Source organism: Lepidochelys kempii, chromosome 27, assembly GCF_965140285.1.
Source record: "Lepidochelys kempii isolate rLepKem1 chromosome 27, rLepKem1.hap1, whole genome shotgun sequence".
In the NCBI taxonomy this organism is placed as follows: domain Eukaryota; kingdom Metazoa; phylum Chordata; order Testudines; family Cheloniidae; genus Lepidochelys; species Lepidochelys kempii.
Window position 1 is genome coordinate 9458170 of NC_136406.1, and position 23569 is coordinate 9481738.

The 23569-nt window shown below is 43.2% G+C and overlaps 1 protein-coding gene across 12 annotated transcripts in view; it reads left to right on the forward strand.

The window, feature by feature from the left end:
* Positions 1-23569, forward strand: part of TANC2 (tetratricopeptide repeat, ankyrin repeat and coiled-coil containing 2) — a 713129-nt gene that overhangs the window by 649215 nt on the left and 40345 nt on the right. For all 12 annotated transcript variants that reach the window (XM_073325985.2, XM_073325984.2, XM_078850726.1 and 9 more), the window contains one exon: positions 13396-13504. In XM_073325985.2, coding sequence (XP_073182086.2) covers positions 13396-13504 — 109 coding nt within the window. The remainder of the gene's footprint in view (positions 1-13395; positions 13505-23569) is intronic.

Consider the following 23569-nt stretch of genomic DNA (forward strand, 5'->3'; position numbering starts at 1 on the left):
CAGGGTGAATTATGTGATGCTTTTGTGATTAGAATCCATGATCACTAGGGACTAAGATAGAACCACCCAGTTCATGTTCATTGGTGCCCTCGATCTGCATTTGAACCCTGGTCTCCAATGGTGAAAGCCCAGAGAAGAAACCTACCCCAAGCTGATTTGTTTATGTGGTGATGTAGTTTTCTCTTATGGTGAAATACTGTAATGGGAAGCCCAAGTTTTTTTCCTCTTAAAATGGAACTGTGAAGAGAAAAGTTTGACACCGTCACAGCTCACCCCTATCTGATGGCACTAATACGACAACATGGCATTGGGCAATCCTAATACTGATTTGTAAACTCTTCAAAGCACCAAACAAGATCAGTTACTCATTTAGGCCCAGTAATTTTTGTATGATTGATCCTTATTAATTTTTTTAATTAAATTTGTAAATGTGTTTATTTTAGCATTTCTAGAGGAGTCTAATTCTTTTCTTTCCCCTTAATTAACATTCTGATCTGTGTATACAAACCGTGGACCGCATTCTCATTTAAAGTAAGGCCCCTTTATGCTGCCCTGGCAATTTCTGTAATCTCTCCAGCTGTGTGACCGATATAACATAGAAATAATTTGCCTTTCCACTTCTGCTGATATTGTTTCTTCTCAGCCAGCAGGTGTCACTGTTAAACAGATTCAAGAATTCTAAGGCATGCAGATGAAGTGAGCTGTAGCTCACGAAAGCTTATGCTCAAATAAATTTGTTAATCTCTAAGATGCCAGTAGTACTCCTTTTCTTTTTGAGAAATTCCAGTGTTTGTGAACTCTTCAGGACCAGCTTAACCTACTGCTGAAAACAGAAGATGAGACGTGAAACAAAAGGATAAAATGTGATTAGTTTGTTGTAGCATTCCCATACAGAAGTCGTGCCATGCCTTATACAGCATTGATATAATATCAAGAATTCAAAGGAGACATATCAGAAAGACAGATATAAATGGGCATTCAAATGTATATATAGCAATAATATCCCAAGTACATTGGGCAAAATACACCACACATATTATTCCCAGTACAAGATGGTGAGTTTTCGTTGTGATTGAAGTGGACCATCAGAGCATCGATAGAGTGCCATCAAGGGGACCATAAGCAGAGTGATTAGGAAGACTTATTCCGCTCATTTGATTTAATTTTGTTTCCTTTCTTTGGGCCAAATGATTCATCCCTGCAGTTGCCCCTTGCCAGTATCTGTTTTATCTGTCTCTGATCTACTTTTCTTTCTCCTTTGCCACTTTCCATCCCCCCAACCCTGGGAGCACTATGTTTACTCTTCCCCTGATTACACATGGAGCCATGGTGTCCTGAGAGAGTTAAATGTGACCGTGTCCATTCAGTGCTGCTTGCTGGTGGCATAATCTTGGAACCTGAAATGAACCGAGCAAAGGGGTGCTCTCTTGCACTTTTCACACATACAGAATTTGATCCTGTCCAGAGCAGGTGTGGAGTGTTGTACATGGTAAAAAATTATGAGCAGGATGGGAAGCCTGGGGGAACCCAATCCTGAATTAATAAGAATGCTGCTACACAACCACCAAGTCACTCCTGCCTTCTGGCAGGAGGGAGGCTTGAGTGGGGAGCATGTAGTTAAGAACCTTAGTGGCCTGATGAGCTCAAGCACATTCCTCATATATCCTTGGACTTGCCAGTTCTTCAAGTCCTGGTCTCTATGTGTATTCCACTGTGGATACACCTGCACTGTCATAAACACAAGAGCAGATCCCTATCTAAGTCATAGAACCATAGAATATCAGGGTTGGAAGGGACTCCAGAAGGTCATCTAGTCCAACCCCCTGCTCGAAGCAGGACCAATTCCCAGTTAAATCATCCCAGTCAGGGCTTCGTCAAGCCTGACCTTAAAAACCTCTAAGGAAGGAGATTCTACCACCTCCCTAGGTAACGCATTCCAGTGTTTTACCACCCTCATAGTGAAAAAGTTTTTCCTAATATCCAATCTAAACCTCCCCCACTGCAACTTGAGACCATTACTCCTCGTTCTGTCATCTGCTACCATTGAGAACAGTCTAGAGCCATCCTCTTTGGAACCCCCTTTCAGGTAGTTGAAAGCAGCTATCAAATCCCCCCTCATTCTTCTCTTCTGCAGGCTAAACAATCCCAGCTCCCTCAGCCTCTTCTCATAAGTCATGTGTTCTAGACCCCTAATCATTTTTGTTGCCCTTCGCTGGACTCTCTCCAATTTATCCACATCCTTCTTGTAGTGTGGGGCCCAAAACTGGACAAAGTACTCCAGATGAGGCCTCATTAATGTTGAATAGAGGGGAACGATCACGTCCCTCGATCTGCTTGCTATGCCCCTACTTATACATCCCAAAATGCCATTGGCCTTCTTGGCAACAAGGGCACACTGCTGACTCATATCCAGCTTCTCATCCACTGTCACCCCTAGGTCCTTTTCCGCAGAACTGCTGCCTAGCCATTCGGCCCCTAGTCTGTAGCTGTGCATTGGATTCTTCCGTCCTAAGTGCAGGACCCTGCACTTATCCTTATTGAACCTCATCAGATTTCTTTTGGCCCAATCCTCCAATTTGTCTAGGTCCTTCTGTATCCTATCCCTCCCCTCCAGCGTATCTACCACTCCTCCCAGTTTAGTATCATCCGCAAATTTGCTGAGAGTGCAATCCACACCATCCTCCAGATCATTTATGAAGATATTGAACAAAACCGGCCCCAGGACCGACCCCTGGGGCACTCCACTTGACACCGGCTGCCAACTAGACATGGAGCCATTGATCACTACCCGTTGAGCCTGACAATCTAGCCAGCATTCTATCCACCTTATAGTGCATTCATCCAGCCCATACTTCTTTAACTTGCTGGCAAGAATACTGTGGGAGACCATGTCAAAAGCTTTGCTAAAGTTAAGGAATAACACGTCCACTTCTTTCCCCTCATCCACAGAGCCAGTTATCTCGTCATAGAAGGCAATTAGATTAGTCAGGCATGACTTGCTCTTGGAGAGTCCATGCTGACTGTTCCTGATCACTTTCCTCTCCTCTAAGTGCTTCAGAATTGATTCCTTGAGGACCTGCTCCATGATTTTTCCAGGGACTGAGGTGAGGCTGACTGGCCTGTAGTTCCCAGGATCCTCCTTCTTCCCTTTTTTAAAGATGGGCACTACATTAGCCTTTTTCCAGTCGTCCGGGACCTCCCCCGATCGCCATGAGTTTTCAAAGATAATTGCTAGTGGCTCTGCAGTCCCATCCGCCAACTCCTTTAGCACTCTCGGATGCAGCGCATCTGGCCCCATGGACTTGTGCTCGTCCAGCTTTTCTAAATAGCCCCAAACCACTTCTTTCTGCACAGAGGGCTGGTCACCTCCTCCCCATGCTGTGCTGCCCAGTTCAGTAGTCTGGGAGCTGACCTTGTTCGTGAAGACAGAGGCAAAAAAAGCATTGAGTACATTAGCTTTTTCCACATCCTCTGTCACTAGGTTGCCTCTCTCATTCAGGAAGGGGCCCACACTTTCCTTGACTTTCTTCTTGTTGCTAACATGCCTGAAGAAACCCTTCTTGTTACTCTTAACATCTCTTCCTAGCTGCAACTCCAAGCGTGATTTAGCCTTCCTGATTTCACTCCTTCATGCCTAAGCAATATCTTTATATTCTTCCCTGGTCATTTGTCCAGTCTTCCACTTCTTGTAAGCTTCTTTTTTGTGTTTAAGATCAGCAAGGATTTCACTGTTAAGCCAAGCTGGTTGCCTGCCATATTTACTATTCTTTCTACACATCGGAATGGTTTGTCCCTGTAACCTCAATAAGGATTCTTTAAAATACAGCCAGCTCTCCTGGACTCCTTTCCCCCTCATGTTATTCTCCTAGGGGATCCTGCCCATCAGTTCCCTGAGGGAGTCAAAGTCTGCCTTTCTGAAGTCCAGGGTCCGTATTCTGCTGCTCTCCTTTCTTCCCTGTGTCAGGATCCTGAACTCAACCATCTCATGGTCACTGCCTCCCAGGTTCCCATCCTCTTTAACTTCCCCTACTAATTCTTCCCGGTCTGTGAGCAGCAGGTCAAGAAGAGCTCTGCCCCTAGTTGGTTCCTCCAGCACTTGCACCAGGAAATTGTCCCCTACGCTTTCCAAAAACTTCCTGGATTGTCTGTGCACCGATGTATTGCTCTCGCAGGAGGTATCAGGGTGATTGAAGTCTCCCATGAGAACCAGGGCCTGCAATCTAGTAACTTCCATGAGTTGCCAGAAGAAAGCCTCGTCCACCTCATCCCCCTGGTCCGGTGGTCTATAGCAGACTCCCACCACGACATCACCCTTGTTACTCACACTTCTAAACTTAATCCAGAGACACTCAGGTTTTTCTGCAGTTTCATACCGGAGCTCTGAGCAGTCATACTGATCTCTTACATACAATGCAACTCCCCCACCTTTTCTGCCCTGCCTGTCCTTCCTGAACAGTTTATATCCATCCATGACAGTACTCCAGTCATGTGAGTTATCCCACCAAGTCTCTGTTATTCCAATCACATCATTATTCCTTGACTTTGCCAGGACTTCCAGTTCTCCCTGCTTGTTTCCCAGGCTTCTTGCATTTGTGTATAGACACTTGAGATAATTCACTGATAGTCCCTCTTTCTCAGTATGAGGCAGGAGCCCTCCCCTCTCACGCTCTCCTGCTCGTGCTTCCTCCCGGTATCCCACGTCCCCATTTACCTCAGGGCTTTGGTCTTCTTTCCCCGGTGAACCTAGTTTAAATCCCTCCTCACTAGGTTAGCCAGCCTGCTTGCGAAGATGCTCTTCCCTCTCTTCGTTAGGTGGAGCCCATCTCTGCCTAGCACTCCTCCTTCTTGGAACACCATCCTATGGTCAAAGAATTCAAAGCCTTCTCTCCGACATCAATGCTCTCCTACTCCCTTGGATAGGCCACTTGAACTGTGCCTTTCCTCCCATCCTGCAGCTATCCTGGGGTTCTTTGGAAAATTTGACAAGACAGAGCACAAGCCATCATCATTGCATCCAAATGGCCCAGACAGTTCTGGTTCCTGAGTCTTTTGTGAATGTCAACCCCATTGCCCATCAACATTCAGTCCTTGACAGATCTCTTGGCTCAGGAGAACAGCAAGGTCAGTCATCCCAACCTGGATGCTCTTCAAATCACTGCTGGAATGCTCGTCACATCTAGAACATTCCTGTCCTGGAACTGTGCAAGCCGTTATTGATAGCAGCAAGGACTCCACCGGATAACATTATCTTGCCGAAGGGAAGTGTAACAGCGACAGACCCCGGTCGTCAGTGTGCAAGGTCGAACCTTGGACCTCTGAAGCTTAGTGCATCAGCCTCTACTGCATGAGCAAAAAACCCACTAAGCCGTCCTTCCAAATCCTAGCTAGATGTTTGATGTCAATGAAGGATACCTTCCTCGTCGCCATTTCCTTGACTAAAAGGGTAGGTGAACTTGAGGCCCTAATGCAGGGGTGGGCAAACTTTTTGGCCCGAGGGCCACATCGGGGTTGTGCAGCTGTATGGAGGGCTGGGTAGGGAAGGCTGTGCCTCCCCACACAGCCTGGCCCCTGCCCCCTATCCGCCCCCTATCCACCCCCTCCCACTTCCCGCCCCCCTCAGAACTCCCAACCCATCCAACCCCCCTCTACTTCTTGACCCCTGAACACCCCCTCCCACCAGGACCTACCACCCCAACCGCTCCCCAGGACCCCCCCCCCCCCGCGCTCCCTGTCCCCTGACTGCCACGACCCCATCCACACCCCCGCCCCTAACGGTCCCCTGATACCCTACCCCCTGTCCAACTCCCCCTGCTCTCCGTTCCCTGACTGCCCCCCCCCAGAACCTCCGCCCCATCGAACCACCCCCTGCTCCCTGTCCCCTGACTGCCCCTCAGGACCCCCTGCCCCTTATCCTACCCCCCGTGCTCCCCGCCCCCTTACCATGCAGGAGCCAGCCGCACTGGCGTTCTGGCGTGCTGCCTGACAGGAGCGGTGGGCCAGAAGACTGCCTGCCTGGCGGCGTGGCTGTGGGGGATGGGGGACAGCTCAGGGGCTGGGCAGGATGGTCCCGCAGGCCAGATGTGGCCCCCGGGCCATAGTTTGCCCGCCTCTGCCCTAATGGCATACCCACCATACACAATATTCCATAAAGAGAGAGTCTCTCTACAACTGCACCTGAAATTCACTTGCCTGCGTTCTTCCCAAAGCTCCTTGCTTCCAGCGAGGAGTGGAGGCTCATGCCCACGACATGTGATGAGCAGTGTGCCTGCAACGTGTGATAAGCATTGATATTTTACCTGAAGAGAACAAAACAGATCAGAAAGTAATGTAGATTGTTTGTTGCCGTAGCTGAATGAGCCTGAGGGCAAGCTTTTTCCTCCCAGAAACTCTCCAAGTGGATCTCTGGCTATATCCTACTTCATTTCACATCTGCTCTCCCACACAGGCTACAGGATCACTCTACAAGGAGCCTCAGTAACTTCACTGCACAAAGTATCCCTGCTTCTTATTTGCAAGGGAGCAGTGTGGAGCTCCATCCACGCATCCAGAAGACTTTACACCTTGGTCCAAGCCTCCTCCGCTGACATATCTTTTGGGATACAAGTTCTACAAGCAGCCATACTACCTACATCTTCACGCCCTCCTCTTGTCACAGTGCCCTTGTAACTCACCCATAGAGGAATACATATAGGGACGAGCACTCAAAGAAGAAAGGGAAGTTACTTACCTTATTGTACCTTGAGTTCTTCCAGATGTGTGGTTCCTATCAGAATTCAGCTATGCTTTCCCCTCTGCTTCGATCATGTCTGGATTAACAGTAAAGAAGGAAGGGGAGAGGCGGTCGGTCCACACCACCCCTTATAGAATCATAGAAGATTAGGGTTGGAAGAGACCTCAGGAGGTCATTTAGTCCAACCCCCTGTTCAAAGCATATACCGTCAGAGCTGAGCATGAGAAGAGCAGGGTGCAGACACAGACGGACAGACGCCAATTGCAAGAATTCTCCAGTCTCAGGCTCTTGGAGCCCATGCATACCTGCAGTGGAATACAGATGGGGACTGCATGTCTCAAAGAAATCCAGTTACAGTAAGGGAAGTAACTTCCCTTTTTCTGCCTGTGCTCCAGCCCTTTTATACCCTGCATTCTGGTTGGTTGGGGAGCAGGCACACAGGGGCTACCCTACTCAGTCCAGGGGACTATGCCTCATACTCAGCTTTTCCAGTGTCCACATGTAACCCTCACTTGTATTAGGCCTGGCAACAACAGTCTTGTGCATATCTCATATTGTGCCAGAACTTGCAGGATCAAGACCATAGTCTCTCGAGTATGTATATGTCTGTCTGGGAATAGTCTGTGATGTACTGTGCAGCGTTAGCACGCAGTGACACATGCCACCTAGGAGAGTGAACAAAAGCTTTGATAACAGAGCTGGCAGCACTAACAATTTTTCACACACAAAAACTTACATTAAAAATAGAAACCTGCTGAGGATAAGCCTCTGCTGTGGTGAAATTCAAAGCAAATCATTTCACGTGGCTCCTTGATGTAGAAATCACTTCTATCATTCTCTGCTGTGTTTTTAAAAAAGACACTGCTGTTAGAATCCGTTTCAGTGTGCAATTACCATTGACAGAGCAAGTCACTGCAGGTATTTATCAGCAAGTCCAAAGCCACTGCTTTTAGGTAGGAGAAGTATTGCAGAGGTAACATGCTGCTCATGAATCCTGTCCTTTATTCTGAAATAGGTGGTGCATGCCTTATTCATAACAACAGCCCAAACCATACATACAGATATATTATACATACACATGCATTCTACCAGCCGCAGCTGGGAAACAACTGGAACTACCTGCTGCCTGGGGCTGCATGGGTTGAGAATTGCACCTTATCTTTTGGTACATGGACCCAGCCACATTAGAGGTGCCTGGATATGCCATGAATACCTACCATTAACATAGAGAGCTTTGTGTTCGAAGCTCTTTCCAAACCTTTTCGGACTATTCTTCAGTCACCTCTGTGCAGTAGGCAAGTGTGAGCGCTATTAGCTTTGTTTCACAGATGAGAAAACTGAGGCTGACAGGCCCATGTATGGAGACAGTATCAGAGCCCAGAGTAAAGGTTCAGAGCTCCTGATTTCCAGTCCAGTGCATAAGACTGCCTTCTCTCCCAAGGAAGGCCAGGAGCTGAGTTCTCTGGGTGGGCTCAAACCGCCATCCTTTTGGCTGAGGTAAATGTATGGGACATTGCCCAGCAGATAAGTCAGGTTAGCCACTAGATGCACTTGGTGTATTAAACTAACAGTAGTAATGAGGTTTGCTGTAGTGCTTGAGTTGCAGCTGCATCCCACAGAACTCGAGCAGTACATCACAGTGTCTGTTTCCTTTTCATCCAGTTTCTTTCCTCTTTAAGGGCACTTCTGGAGGCTAATCCTAGGTCATGATCACCCGTTGCAGTTGTGGTCAGTGTATTTCAGAAAACCGCTGCTACTGTAAACATGGTGTTTGCGAGATTATCTTCTGTAAAGGGGCACCACTGACTGCAAATCTAGTCAATTTCACACGCACACAAAAAAAAAAACTCCTAAAGAGGCTTCAGGTGCTACAACCACTTCAAACTCCCCCTGCCATTTCCATGGTTTTCCAGTCCCGTTCCCATCTGGCACACGGTTTTCTGTCCGTCACTGCTGTGTGAAAGACTCGCACAAACAGGGAAGTTACTGATTAAGCTACACACGTGCACATGGACAGCGGTGAAACTGACTATACGCAAAATGCTGCCAAATAAACAAAATACATAAACTGAATAAACAGAAATAAATATATTTTCTCTGGAATCCTTTTCAGTTCTACTCATCTTAAGCGTTACTTGTAACAATAGTAGGTACAAAAGTTTCAGATGGCAGACTGATATTTAAGTTGATGTTGTACTTTTACATTTATTGCATTTTGGGGAGAGGTACAATAGAATTATGTATAAGTTTAATGCTCTGGCCTTTGACTCATGAAGAAAAGGGTTCAAGTCCTGCCTTTTAAGGAAAACCATTGAAAATGTGTTTTGTTGTTCATCCTATTCTGCTAATGCATTGGTGCTGGACCTAGGGGTGCTGCCGCACTCCCTGGCTTGAAGTGGTTTCCATCAGGCTTTGCACTTTGGTTCAATGGCTCTCAACCCCCCACCATAAAAATTGTTCCTGCACCCCTCTGCTAATGGTCAAGTGTCCATATTTTAAAACCATCCTACCATCTGGCAAATAATCATCAGTCTCTGTATTACCTGTCAGAATTAAGATTCATTGGCAGGGCTGCGTATGAGAAGCTTGCTGAACACCTGGCCCTGGTTTACAAATCCTTCACTTCCGTGCTATGCTTAAAACAAAACAGTTTCCCTTTTAGAAAGTACTGTCTCTAAGGATTATCGTTCTTTGGATTTAGACATGCTGATAAGCCCTAGCATTGTGGAAACGTTGATCTTCTAGTCTAGATTACTCAGTTGCATTTAGATCATTCTAAGCACTGGTATATTAGTTTTTTCATTTGATAAGGTACTAATGGGATAGTGGCATGCTCTGTCCTTAAAAACCCTATTAAAGCTACAAGTCACATCGTGTTAGCTTTGTGGGGTGGGGAGGGTTGTTGTTTTTTAAATGTACCGCTACATTGGTTCCAGAAAAGAAATTGGTTAAAAAAGTCCCTGAGGCTTCCAAGGTCTCAGAAAAGCAAAATAATGCAATACACATGCCTTTGTTCCTTATCTGTAGTGTCAAGGGGAAGTTACAGACAATTCTCTCTCTTCTCACACGTTTTTCACTGTGGAGTACAACAAAGAAGGCAGTTCTAACAGTGCTTATTTATGTTTCTGATATATGTGGACGATGTAGAAGATTGCCGAGCTGGCACTCAAAAAGACCGGGAGGTCACTGTATCTGGGCTGCTTATACATTAATCCGGACACTGCTTTTTGTAACTCTGCTTCTCAAAGTGTTCCTTCACGTGAATCTCTTTGTTGTTTTGTTTTTTTCCTTTTCAAAGTACAGTATATTTAAATGTAAAATGAGAAAGGAGTGTTGCTGTCAGGAGAAGCACTTCTAACAAAAACAAGAGATTTTTTTACCAGGAGATACTGTTTCCAGGCCATACAAGTCCAAGTACGGAACATTCTTTGGGGCCTGATCCTTCTCTGCTTTACATCTTGTGCTGCCACTTTCACCAGTGCAAAGTGGATGTACAATTCTAAATTAATTTCTGATCTGGTTATGTTTTATACCTGCTTTTCACTGGTGTTAAATGACTATAGAGGGCCCAAAGCAGAAGAGAATCAGGTCCTTAATCTTTAAAGGACACCTAAGATCACTAGAACTGAAAGAAGTTAATGAAATACATTTTCCTCTCTTTTTTTCCAGTTTACTTTATGCATTTGCCAGCACTCAATATATACAGTCCAATTTCACTTTCCTGTCAGTTAATTAGCTTCTCCCTTGCTGAAACCATCTTTGTAAATATCAACAGGAAAGTTTAGAAACCCTTGTAATATTGTTTTACATCAGAGAGGAATTACAACAGTGTTAGGGAGATATAACAGAATGAAGCATCTGGCTGATTATATAAAAATTTCTTTCTGAAACTGACAGGTTTCAGAGTAGCAGCCGTCTTAGTCTGTATTCGCAAAAAGAACAGGAGTACTTGTGGCACCTTAGAGACTAACCAATTTATTTGAGCATAAGCTTTCGTGAGCTACAGTTCACTTCATCGGATGCATAAAAGTGGAAAATGCAGTGAGGATATTTTTATACACTCAGACCATGAACAAATGGGTGTTTATTACTTCAAAAGGTTTTCTCTTCCCCCACCCCACTCTCCTGCTGGCAATAGCTTATCTAAAGTGATCACTCTCCTTACAATGTGTATGATAATCAAGGTGGGCCATTTCCAGCATAAATCCAGGGTTTAACAAAAACGTCTGAGGAACAGGGAGGGGGGTAGGAAAAAAGAAGGGGAAATAGGTTACCTTGCATAATGACTTAGCCACTCCCAGTCTCTATTCAAGCCTAAGTTAATTGTATCCAATTTGCAAATGAATTCCAATTCAGCAGTCTCTCGCTGGAGTCTGGTTTTGAAGTTTTTCTGTTGTAATATCGCAACTTTCATGTCTGTAATTGTGTGACCAGAGATATTGAAGTGTTCTCCGACTGGTTTATGAATGTTATAATTCTTGACATCTGATTTGTGTCCATTTATTCTTTTACGTAGAGACTGTCCAGTTTGACCAATGTACATGGCAGAGGGGCATCGCTGGCACATGATGGCATATATCACATTGGTAGATGTGCAGGTGAACGAGCCTTTGATAGTGTGGCTGATGTGATTAGGTCCTATGATGGTGTCCCCTGAATAGATATGTGGACACAGTTGGCAACGGGCTTTGTTGCAAGGATAGGTTCCTGGGTTAGTGGTTCTGTTGTGTGATATGTAGTTGCTGGTGAGTATTTGCTTCAGGTTGGGGGGCTGTCTGTAGGCAAGGACTGGCCTGTCTTCCAAGACTTGTGAGAGTGATGGGTCATCCTTCAGGATAGGTTGTAGATCCTTGATAATGCTTTGGAGAGGTTTTAGTTGGGGGCTGAAGGTGATGGCTAGTGGCGTTCTGTTATTTTCTTTGTTAGGACTGTCCTGTACTAGGTGACTTCTGGGAACTCTTCTGGCTCTGTCAGTCTGTTTCTTCACTTCAGCAGGTGGGTATTGTAGTTGTAAGAATGCTTGATAGAGATATTGTAGGTGTTTGTCTCTGTCTGAGGGGTTGGAGCAAATACGGTTGTATCGTAGAGCTTGGCTGTAGACAATGGACCGTGTGGTGTGGTCTGGGTGAAAGCTGGAGGCATGTAGGTAGGAATAGCAGTCAGTAGGTTTCCAGTATAGGGTGGTGTTTATGTGACCATCGCTTATTAGCACCGTAGTGTCCAGGAAGTGGATCTCTTGTGTGGACTGGTCCAGGCTGAGGTTGATGGTGGGATGGAAATTGTTGAAATCATGGTGGAATTCCTCAAGGGCTTCTTTCCCACCTTGATTATCATACACATTGTAAGGAGAGTGATCACTTTAGATAAGCTATTACCAGCAGGAGAGTGGGGTGGGGGAAGAGAAAACCTTTTGAAGGGATAAATGCCCATTTTTTCATGGTCTGTGTGTATAAAAATATCCTCACTGCATTTTCCACTTTTACGCATCCGATGAAGTGAGCTGTAGCTCACGAAAGCTTATGCTCAGATAAATTGGTTAGTCTCTAAGGTGCCACAAGTACTCCTTTTCTTTTTTCTGAAACTGGATTTTATTAAAATGTTTCACTTTCAAAAAGTTAAGCTGATGGTGTTCCCTCAAAGCACAGGTTTTCTCTGTAAAGTGATTTTAAAATGGCAACACTGGGTTCTATGATTGCTGTATCGCACTGATTACAGTTCATACCTGTTTACATTACAAGTAAAACTACGTATTTCCTAATTTCCAGTACTGGTAATTCCCCCAGAATCTGTAAATCAAGCATAGTTCTTAAGTCATACACACTCAGCAGTAATAAAAGTCCTGTGATTAGTTTATGTCATGGTATTCAAATCAGAATTAGTCCAGTTCATTCTCCCAAGCTGGGTTGGCTCTGCAAGGCTAACAGGAGTAAAAAAGTACTGTTGTAAAATATTACTTTGTCCATAAAGCCAGCAAATATGACTCAGAACACACACACACACACAGCAGATCTGAAGAATAAGGGCTTGTCTACACTTGAAAGTTATTTTAGGTAGGGTACGAATAGCAGTTCTGGTTGATTTCTCAATGTAGACAAGCCCTGAGAAGGTACCATTTATACGTAGTCACTTTTCTAACCATCCCCACAATTTAAAATGAGTTGACAGAGACCCAAAAAGAAAGAGAGAACACCAGATGCTGTGTGTACAGAGGAAACTTGAAATGAGATCCACGCTTCTCTTCTTTAACAAAAACATTTTTCTAGTCTCAACTTCATGACCCAACACTACTTATGTCAAGGAATTAGAGTAAGAAAACATAAAGCAATTGGGTCTAAAATAGTGAGGTACCATTAAGAAGTATGCAGAGATACATCCTCATTAGAGGGACTCAACCAAATGTCCAGGCTCTATTTCAGCAGTTGTTTGGTCAGAGTTTACAACCAATTAAAAGCAAGTTCTTCAGCTTGCACCCTACAGGCATGTGGATCTGAGAAGTCATTCTCTGGGGAAGTAGTTTGAGTGAGACTGATAGCCTAGGTCTTCCTTGTAAGGCAGCACGTAAGATCGGTGATGCTGAATGACACCGACTCCCAAGGAAGACCCCTGGGATTTAAAAACGAAATGCGATTCTTCAAATACTAACTTTTTAAAATTCTTGTTCCTAGGAGTGGCCACACACTGCTTGCCTTCTGGTTTTCTCGTCAGGAGGGGAAGCTAAACCGACAACAGACTATTGAGCTGGGACATCACATTCTCAAAGCACACATTTTTAAGGTAACAAGAATTCAAGGCAAGGTTCACACCATCCTCTTCCCTGGTGCACAGAGTCTGTCTATTAGAGAGACATGGTGGGTAAGGTGGTATCTTTTATTGGCCCAACTTCTGTTGGTGAGAGAGTCAAGCTTTCCTGGGACCAACGTGGCTACAGCCCCGCTGCAGTACCCACTATATAAGGTCTGTTCTTGTTGCAGTATGGCCTTAAGAAGTGTTATTGCTTCAGGCTTCCAAAACACATGAAGGAAGTTTAGCTTTTGAGAACTGGTGAGGACATGAGGAATTCTAAAGGCCAGAAATTTGGGGAGATCTGATTTGATTCTAAGGGGGAGGGGGGGATTAAAATCTGACAACATGTCTTGTTTCGTTAAATTACTGCACACTGCTTAAAATGCTCCTTGCCAAGTACTTCTGCACCCGACTTATGAATAAATGGCATTACAAATTTGACTGGCCTTAAAATGTTGCCAGAGACAAAGGTTGGAATTCTGGTCACTGTATGCAATGCCGTGCTTGTTACCCAGGTTTTCATTTCATACCCCCACAGCTCTTCTGAAACTTTCTTAATGTTAAAAGTGACAGAACCATTAGTGGATAGGGCACTAGACAGGGTGTCAAGAGACCTGGATTTTATTTTATTCCTGCCTCTGCCACTACCCTTGGTCAAATTTCTTCTTCTGTCTGACTCAGTCTCCTTGTGTGTAATATAAGGATGAGTTCCCTCCTTTGTAAAATGCTTTGTTCTTAATCTGTACATCTCAATGTATAAGAGTCAAGTATAGTTTGTTTATGATCTACCAGTGAGGGCAAAGCTGAGACACTGCATGTTCCTGCAGAGCTGAGCTTATTAAAAATAATGTCTGGTTACTGCTCCTTAATGGTCCATTTATACCCTCCACACAAAGAGTGGCCCAGGGGTCACTAGTTAAGATTCAAGTTTGACCCACAACTTGCGTCGGATCTTCAGGCCCAAAGAACGTTCACCAATCAGCATATGAATTGATTAGCCCACTGTAACTACTACAGAGGGAATAAATCATTTCTTAAAATTAATGGGAGCTGTGGGTACGCAGCACTTCTGAAAATCAGGGCACTTATTCAGGTGCTTAAACTTAGGCACCCACTTTGCCAATATTTTTTAGAGCAACAGGCCTTATGAACATCCTGCTAGATCTCTTTATTTCATTGCGCCCGCTATTATTAATAATCATGTGTAATGGCAGGTCTGTAGCATTTTGGGAGATTATAGGTAAGTTTGAGGTAAAGTGAGGAATCCCAATCAGCGTATAATTTTCAGATTTTAACATACATAAGTAGCTTCAGATTTAGCCCTGACATTAATGGGGTCAGTTCCTATTAACATCAGTGCCAAAGCTGAATTTGGATCCTAGTCTTTATCATTTTACACTTTATAATGGAGAAAATGGCAGTATTTCAAAATCTAAATAAACCTTACGTTTCATTAAGTGAATGAGTTGGCAATAGATTCCAACTTTAATTGAAAAATATTTACCATCCTGGAAAGTGAACATACGGAAGACGTCCATATAGCTTTCTGTTTCTAATTACTTGGCAAAATCCTTTTAGTGAGAATAATTTGCCTTGGTGACAGATAAGTGTAACATCAGGTTGTACAGAAGTCCTACAGAGTTTTGAAAGGGGTTTGGGTTAGATGGTTTACATGAGAAAAGCACTGTAAAGATTAGGCCTTTGGTGTTTCTTAAACAGATTTATTTTTATTCCTTTATTTATAGTAGTTGTTTGTTTAAGAGGATCTGCTTGTATTTTGTACCAAACTGAACCATAGCAGCCCTGTTTCTTGAAAGAGACACTTTCAAACTGGAACATTTCAAGGAGAAATATAAGTATCTTGTGTCTGTATTCCCATTCCTATTATTGCAGATACTTTTTGTTTATGAGGAAGGGATTTCTCCTTCACAGCATCTCACTCTGCCTGGTCGTCTAGTAAAATTATTATCTTGTAGCTATGACATGAGCCTTCTGCCAAGTGAGATGCATGTCAGGTCATAAAGTCAACTTAACTTTTTTCTGCGGTATTGTGTTGGAAGAGCAGCCTTGTCTAAACACAAAGGTCCTGATCCTAAATTTACACTGGTTTTACACCAGCATAACCCCATTGCAGTTACCTTTTACACTGCTGTGAAAGGAGAATCAGATGCTAAACCGTGGGTGGTGGGTGAAGCTTCCTCTTGGGGAGTCTAGCCCCTGCCTCACCTCTTCCAGCTGAAGCCTGGCCCTCTTCTGGTTGAGTCCACACCCCCGCTCACTTCTCTCAGCCTCCCCCATGGCCCCAGCCAGGGCGGCATGGAGGACTGAGAGCTCGGCCCGACCATGGCGGAACTCTTGTCCCTTGCCAGAGCCCTGAGCCTGAAGCCCATCCCCTGTTCCACCCCCGGCCACACTCATGGCCGCACCCCATTCTACCCCTTTCCCACAGCCCCTCCCCCACTCTGCCTCTTCCCCCAATATCGCATCCCCTTCTCACTCCCTTCCCCCTACCCTTTCCCACTGTAGCCTCGAGACCAGAAAAGCAGCCCCGGGGACATGGCTGGGGGAGGTTTTTCCGGGGGCCTCAAATTGGCCGGGGCCCCATGGGCTCTTGTGGTAATCTGCCACTCCTCCATCCCCCTCTCCCCCCCCCACCCTGGTGACATGAGGTTTGGGGAAGCTTAGCCTCCATTGTGCACTACCCATGTGCAAAACATTTGGTAGGACTAGGTGGAGGTGTGGGTTATACACAGATGTTATTTTGGCTAATAAAATACAATTTAAAATCCGTATTTGTCCTAATACATGTGTTTGTCCTGTCACATCCCGAAAGGATTGTATTATTTGAGTCTCTGTTAAGGACAGACCCAGGTGTGGAATTTGAATGTGTGATAAATCAGTGATATGCAAAATCACTGAATAACAATCACAAAGAGGTGTTTTGACAGATCTGTGTAGGGAAACTTGCACACTGTCTGTTTGCATTGTGGCTCAAGCAAGTGTCTTTTAGCCCCCTCACTTTTATGAGCGTAAATACCCTCATGTCATTTTTTTAAAAATAACAAAGTATAAATGTCTTCAGTAACTGATTTAAAAGATTAAGAAGGGATCTTAACAGATGGGAACCAGCTTGGAAAAAATGGCATGCAATGAAAGGGCATCAAGAGAAACTTACAAAAATTACACCAGCAAATCTAAACTTCAAGGTAACATTGTTTTAAACATCAAGCAATGAGAAGTCCTTCATTTCAATCATAACTGTCCTGCCTAAAATGTTAGTGATCCAGAAATGAACTTCCCTTGTCCCTCGATTAAGAGACTGATTAAAATTACAGGCAATGAAAACAGGCTAATGGAATGAAAAGATGTCCAATATTCCTTGAAACAGTATTGCAAAAGATCATTACATTGAGTTTAGCTGGCAAATTGTCTTAAACCAGAGGCCCTTCACTACTGCATTTCAGTTCTAATCTTTTCATGGGTCACAAACAAAAATTAATTTTGTGTACATCTAGTCCCTCGTGGATATTTTTCTGCATCACAAAATCATGATACAATCTAGTATGATTTGGACAAAGGTTTTTAAATACCCTGGGGATGTAAGAGGTTAGGACTGAGATGCTTTGACAAAGTACTGGGAGGATCCTGGACTGAAACAGCTAGGGTTATATAGTAGGTGAGGACTCAGGTACATTGGCAGAACTGCTTTGGAAGGATTTAGAACTGAAATAGCGCTGAGGTCCATAAACCAGAATTTCAGTTCATTGGCATTGCTTGAGGGGAAACTTGCACAAAGACAGTCTTTACTAGTCTACTGTTCCTGTGTATGAACATATTAATGAGATTAAACCCATTCCTCTTATTTCAGCAGTTTAATCTTGTATTAAAGTCGGATTCATTGTTGCTGACAGATAGAGCCTGACTTTATAACTCAGGACTTAAAAAGAAAAGAGAAGAATCAGACACTAGCTATGAATTGAGGAGAAATAAACATTGGTTTCTGCTGCTGAACTCTTTTTGTATTGAATGTGTTTATTTCCTAGAAAACAAGTGCCCTCTTCTGTTGATCAGAGTGTCCTGCATAATCCAAGTCTGTTTGTTTCAGTACAGTTTACTAACCGTTTGCTACAATATTTTATCTTCGGATGGCTATTTTGAAAGGTGCAGATATGCCTTCTCGTGTCACACCTGATAGAGATTATAGAAGCTTATTTATTAATGTAATAATACACTAATCATGTTTAGTATTTCTTTTAAATTTCTGCTTCTAATTTGTCCAAATTATACAACGCTCACTTAAGTAACTGAAATAAATGTTGCTATGTCATTGTTTTATAGTGTGTGATATAAAAAGCAGGGAGTAATAATTGCCAGAATTCCCGAGGTCTTTGCTTCCTGCCCCCAAGTACACACAAATTTTTCCTCTACACGCATAGTGTCAAATAAAGTAAAAATCTTAAATGAATCAAACTGTACCATAGAATCTCTATGGATAGAAATTCCATGCTTGAATAATAAGAGTATAGCAATAGGAATATACTACCGATCACCTGACCAGGATGGTGGTTGTGAAACGCTCAGGGAGATTAGAGAGGCTACAAAAACAGAAAACCCAATAATAATGGGGGATTTCAAATATCCCCATATTGACTTCATACATGTCACCTCAGCTTGTCCTGGAACCCACATGGGGAGAGGCAAGTCTTGATTTAGTCCTAAGTGGAGTTACAGCATTTGGTCCAGGAAGTGAATGTAGACGAACTGCTTGGTAATAGTGACAATAATGTAATTAAATTTAACATCCTTATGGGGGGGGGGAAGCACCAAAAAAACCCAACACAGTAGGATATAACTTCAAAAGGGGAACTACACAATAATGATGAAGCTAGTTAAATGGAAATTAGAAAAAACAGTCACAAGGGTGAAATGCCTACAAACTGCATGGAGACTATTTAAAAATACATAATAGATTCTCAAATTAAATATATTCCCCAAATAAAAAAAATAGTAAGAGGGCCGAAAAAAGCATGGAGCAGGTCCTCAAGAAGTCTATTTTGAAGCACTTGGAGGAGAGGAAAGTGGTCAGGAACAGACAGCATGGATTCACCAAGGGCAAGTCATGCCTGACCAACCTGATTGCCTTCTATGATGATATAACTGGCTCTGTGGATATGGGGAAAGCGGTGGACGTGATATACCTTGACCTCAGCAAAGCTTTTGATACGGTCTCCCACAGTATTCTTGCCAGCAAGTTAAAGAAGTATGGATTGGATGAATGGACCATAATATGGATAGAAAGCTGGCTAGATCCTCAGACTCAACGGCTACTGATCAACGTCTCAATGTCTAGTCTCGATGTCTAGCTGAAGTACTCAATGCTTTTTTTGCCTCAGTCTTCCCAGGCAAGGTCAGCTCCCAGACTGCTTCACTGGGCAGCACAGTATGGGGAGGAGGTGAGCAGCCCTCAGTGATGAAAGAACAGGTTAAGGACTGGCTAGATTATCAGGCTCAAAAGGTAGTGATCAACGGCTCGATGTCTAGTTGGCAGCCGGTATCAAGCGGAGTGTCCCAGAGGTCAGTCTTGGGGCCAGTTTTGTTCAACATCTTCATTAATGATCTGGATGATGGGATGGATTGTACCCACAGCAAGTTCACGGATGACACTAAACTGGGAGGAGAGGTAGATACGCTGGAGGGTAGGGATAGGATACAGAGGGCCCTAGACAAATTGGAGGATTGGGCCAAAAGAAATCTGATGATGTTCAACAAGGACAAGTGCAGAGTCCTGCACTTAGGATGGAAGAATGCTATGCACTGCTACAGGCTGGGGACCAACTGGCTAAGCGACACTTCTGCAGAAAAGGACCTGAGGATTACAGTTGACAAGAAGCTGGATATGAGTCAACGGTATGCCCTTGTTGCCAAGAAGGCTAATGGCATATTAGTAGGAGTATTGCCAGCAGATTGAGGGAAGTGATTATTCCCCTCTATTCGGCACTGGTGAGGCCACATCTGGAGTATTACATCCAGTTTTGGGCCCCCCACTATAGAAGGGATGTGGACAAATTGAAGAGAGTCCAGCAGAAGGCAACAAAAATTATTAGGGGGCTGAGGCACATGATTTATGAGGAGAGGCTGAGGGAACTGGGCTTATTTAGTCTGCAGAAAAGAAGCAGGGGGGATTTGATAGCAGCCTTCAACTGCCTGAAGGGGGGTTCCAAAGAGGATGGAGCCACCATGTTCTCCATGGTGGCAGATGACAGAACAAGGAATAATAGTCTCAAGTTGCAGTGGGGGAGGTCTAGGTTGGATATTAGGAAAAACTATTTCACTAGGAGGGTGGTGAAGCACTGGAATGGGTTACCTAGGGAGGTGGTGGAATCTCCATTCTTATTGGTTTTTAAGGCCTGGCTTGACAAAGCCCTGGCTGGGATGATTTAGCTGGGATTGATCCAGCTTTGAGCAGGGGGTTGGACTAGATGACCTCCTGAGGTCTCTTCTAACCCTGATCTTCTATGATTCTATTAAATGCTATCACAGCTAAACAGCAGAGTAAACGAGACAGTTAGAAACAAAAAGGCATCCTTTAAAAATTGGAAGTCTGATCTTACTGATTGTGATAGAAAGGAGCATAAACTCTGGCAAGTCAACTATAAAACTATAATAAGGCCAAGTAAGAATTTGAAGAGCAGCTAGCCAAGAACAAAAAAATAACAGCAAAAAAAAAAATTCAGTACATGTGAAAGCAGGAAGTCTGTCAAACAATTATAAGTGCCACTGCACAATCAAAGTGCTAAAGGAGCACTCGAAGACAAAGCAATTGCAGAGAAGCTAAATGAATTCTTTGCTTCAGTCTTCACTGCAGAGGACATGGGGGAGATCCCCACACCCAAGCCATTCTTTTAGGTTAGAAGTCTGAGGAACTGTTCCAGACTGAGGTGTCAATAAAGGAGGTTTGGAGACAAACTGACTAATTAAACAGTAATAAGTCACCAGGGCCAGATGGTATTCACTAAAGAGTTCTGAAGGAACTCAAATATGAAATGGAAGAACTATTCACCGTGGCAGGTAACTTAGTGCTTAAATCAGCTTCTGTACCAGATGACTGGAGGGTAGTTAATATAATACCTGTTTTTAAAAAAGGCTCCAAAAGTGATCCTGCCAATTACAGGCCGGTAATCCTAACTTCAGTATGAGGCAAATTGGTTGAAACTGTAGTAAAGAACAAAATTATCAGACATGTATATAAACACGATATTTTGAGGAAGAGTTAACATAGCTTTTGGAAAGGGAACTCATGCAGTACTAATCTATTAGAATTCTTTGAGGGAGTCAACAAGGATGTGGACAAGGGTGATCCAGTGGATATAAAAAGAAAAGGAGTACTAGTGGCACCTTAGAGACTAACCAATTTATTTGAGCATACGCGTTCATGAGCTATAGCTCACTTCATCCAATGAAGTGAGCTGTAGCTCACGAAAGCTCATGCTCAAATAAATTGGTTAGTCTCTAAGGTGTCACTAGTACTCCTTTTCTTTTTGCAAATACAGACTAACACGGCTGCTACTCTGAAACCAGTGGATATAGTGAACTTGGACTTTCAGAAACCCTTTGACAAGGTCCCTCACCAAAAGCTCTTAAGAAAAGTAAGCAGTCATGGGATAAGAGGAAAGGTCATCTCATGATCCGTAACTGGTTAGAAGACAGGAAACAGGGTAAGAATAAATGGTCAGTTTTCACAATGGAGAGAGGTAAATAGGGTCCCCTAAAGATCTCTGCTGGGACCTATGCTGTTCAGCATGTTCATAAATAATCTGGAAGAGGGGATAAACAGGCTGCAAAATTTACAGATGATACAAAATTACTAAAATAGTTAAATACAAAACTGACTGAAGAGTTACAAAGATATCTCACAAAAGTGAGCAATAAGGTGACAAAATGGCAGATGAAATTCACTCTTGATAATAATGCAAAGTAACACACATTGGAAAAAATAATCTCAACTATACATGCAAAGGGTAGGGTCAAAATTAGCAGTTACCACTCAAGAAAGAGATCTTGGAGTCATTGTGGATAGTTCTCTGCAAATATCTGCTCAATGTGCAGCGGCAGTCAAAAAAACTAACAGAATGCTAGGAGCCATTGGGAGAGGGATAGTTAATAAAACAGAAAATATCATAATGCCACTATAAAAATCCACAGTACGCCCACACCTTGAATACACACTTGAATACCATCTCAAGAAAGATATGTTAGAATTGGAAAAGGTGCAGAGAAGGGTAGTTAAAATGATTAGGGGTATGGAACTGCTTCCTTACAAGGGGAGATTAATAAGACTGGGACTGTTCATCTTGGAAAAGAGACAACTAAGGGGGGATATGATAGAGGTCTATAAAATCATGAAGGGTGTGGAAAAAGTGAATAGGGAAGTATTTAGTTACCCCTTCACATAACACAAGAGCTAGGGGTCACACAATGAGATTAATAGGCAAAAGGGCTTAGAACAAACGTAAGGAAGTACTTCTTCACACAATGCACAGTCAGCCTGTGGAGCTTGCTGCCATGGGATGTTGCGATGGCCAAACATATCACTGGGTTAAAAAAAGAATAAGATAAATTCATGGAAGATAGGTCCGTCAATGGCAATTAGCCAAGATAGTCAGGGATGCAACCCCATGCTCCAGGTGTCCCTAAATCTCCAACTGCCAGTATCCTGTCTTCAAACAATGGCCAGGGCTAGGTGCTAGCCCTGGCCATTGTTTGAAGACAGGATACTGGGCTAAATGAACCATTGATGAACCAGTATGGCCGTTCTTATGGTCTTTATTTGACAAATGTTTAGCTAAAAGCTGCAGGACTTGAAAATAATAAATTTAGAAAACTATTAGTTCTTCATGAGGACAAGTACCTTCTATTGTTTTTCTTAAATAAAATTGTTTTAAATGGTAAGTATATTTAACTGAAAAAATGCCTTTAAGTATTCACAGTAGTTACTATTTGTTACTTAGGTAGTACAGTCCAGCCACTCGACTGACATGCTCTATGATGGTCTCGAGATAAAAAAATGTTCAAGTCTGTGGTATCATGATGTTAAGACAAAAGGTTACTAATGCAAGTATATAGAGGAACATGTCAGATTACAACGGCAAAACAGTCATTGCTGTTTAATGCCAACAAATGATGATGATCAAACAATGGCAGTAAAAATCTATAGAGATTTTATGCATAATTATTTCATTGTCCTAGGCCTAGTATGGTTGTTTACATTATTGCAAAATGGGTGTAAAACACTACCAACTTGAACTTGTAGCAGTTACACTCTCTTTGCACAAGTGTAAATGACCACACAAGGTTCAAGGCAGTGGGAAATCAGGTCTTGCGTGTCAAAATAGTAGCCAAAGACATCTGTACAATTCCATGGAGACTACAGTAGAAATAATGTTAAAGCACTATAGAAGTAAAGCTATCCTTTTAAAACCTGATCCAAAAATAGGCTCCCCTTTTCTTTTGCCTGTCATCAGGCCACTGATTAATATCTGTTTGTTATGAATAAATTATCATTCTTATAGCAGGAAAGCAAGTTCCCTTGACTATTACATGACCTATAATTTAGTGCTGTTCCAAAAGACTTTAGTACTTGGTATCTAGTAAGCATAAAATAACTATGTTTACCAAATAAGAAGATATTTGGAGATAATCTAATATTAGATATGAAAATGTCTACTCTCTTTTGGTAAAAGTTCCTTAATTTATCTTTCTATGATGGAGTATGTAGGACAAGTTGAGTCAGCTCTGTGAATAAGAAGAATATTTTGCGAATCAGTTTCTGCCACGGTATTAGGTACTTTATAAACAAACAAAGAATGTGCCACATTACCCAGTGTAATGGGACTCTCTGAAAGAGAGCTCAGCGGGACCCTGTAACCTCAGAGTGACAGGGCTGGTTTAAAGATATCACTTCAGCATTAACTTGGGGATTCTTTCTTGGGGCTACAAGTTATTCGTTCACAGCAGGGGTCTAATGTGATAAATGGCTTCTGTGGCAACCTTAGTCTG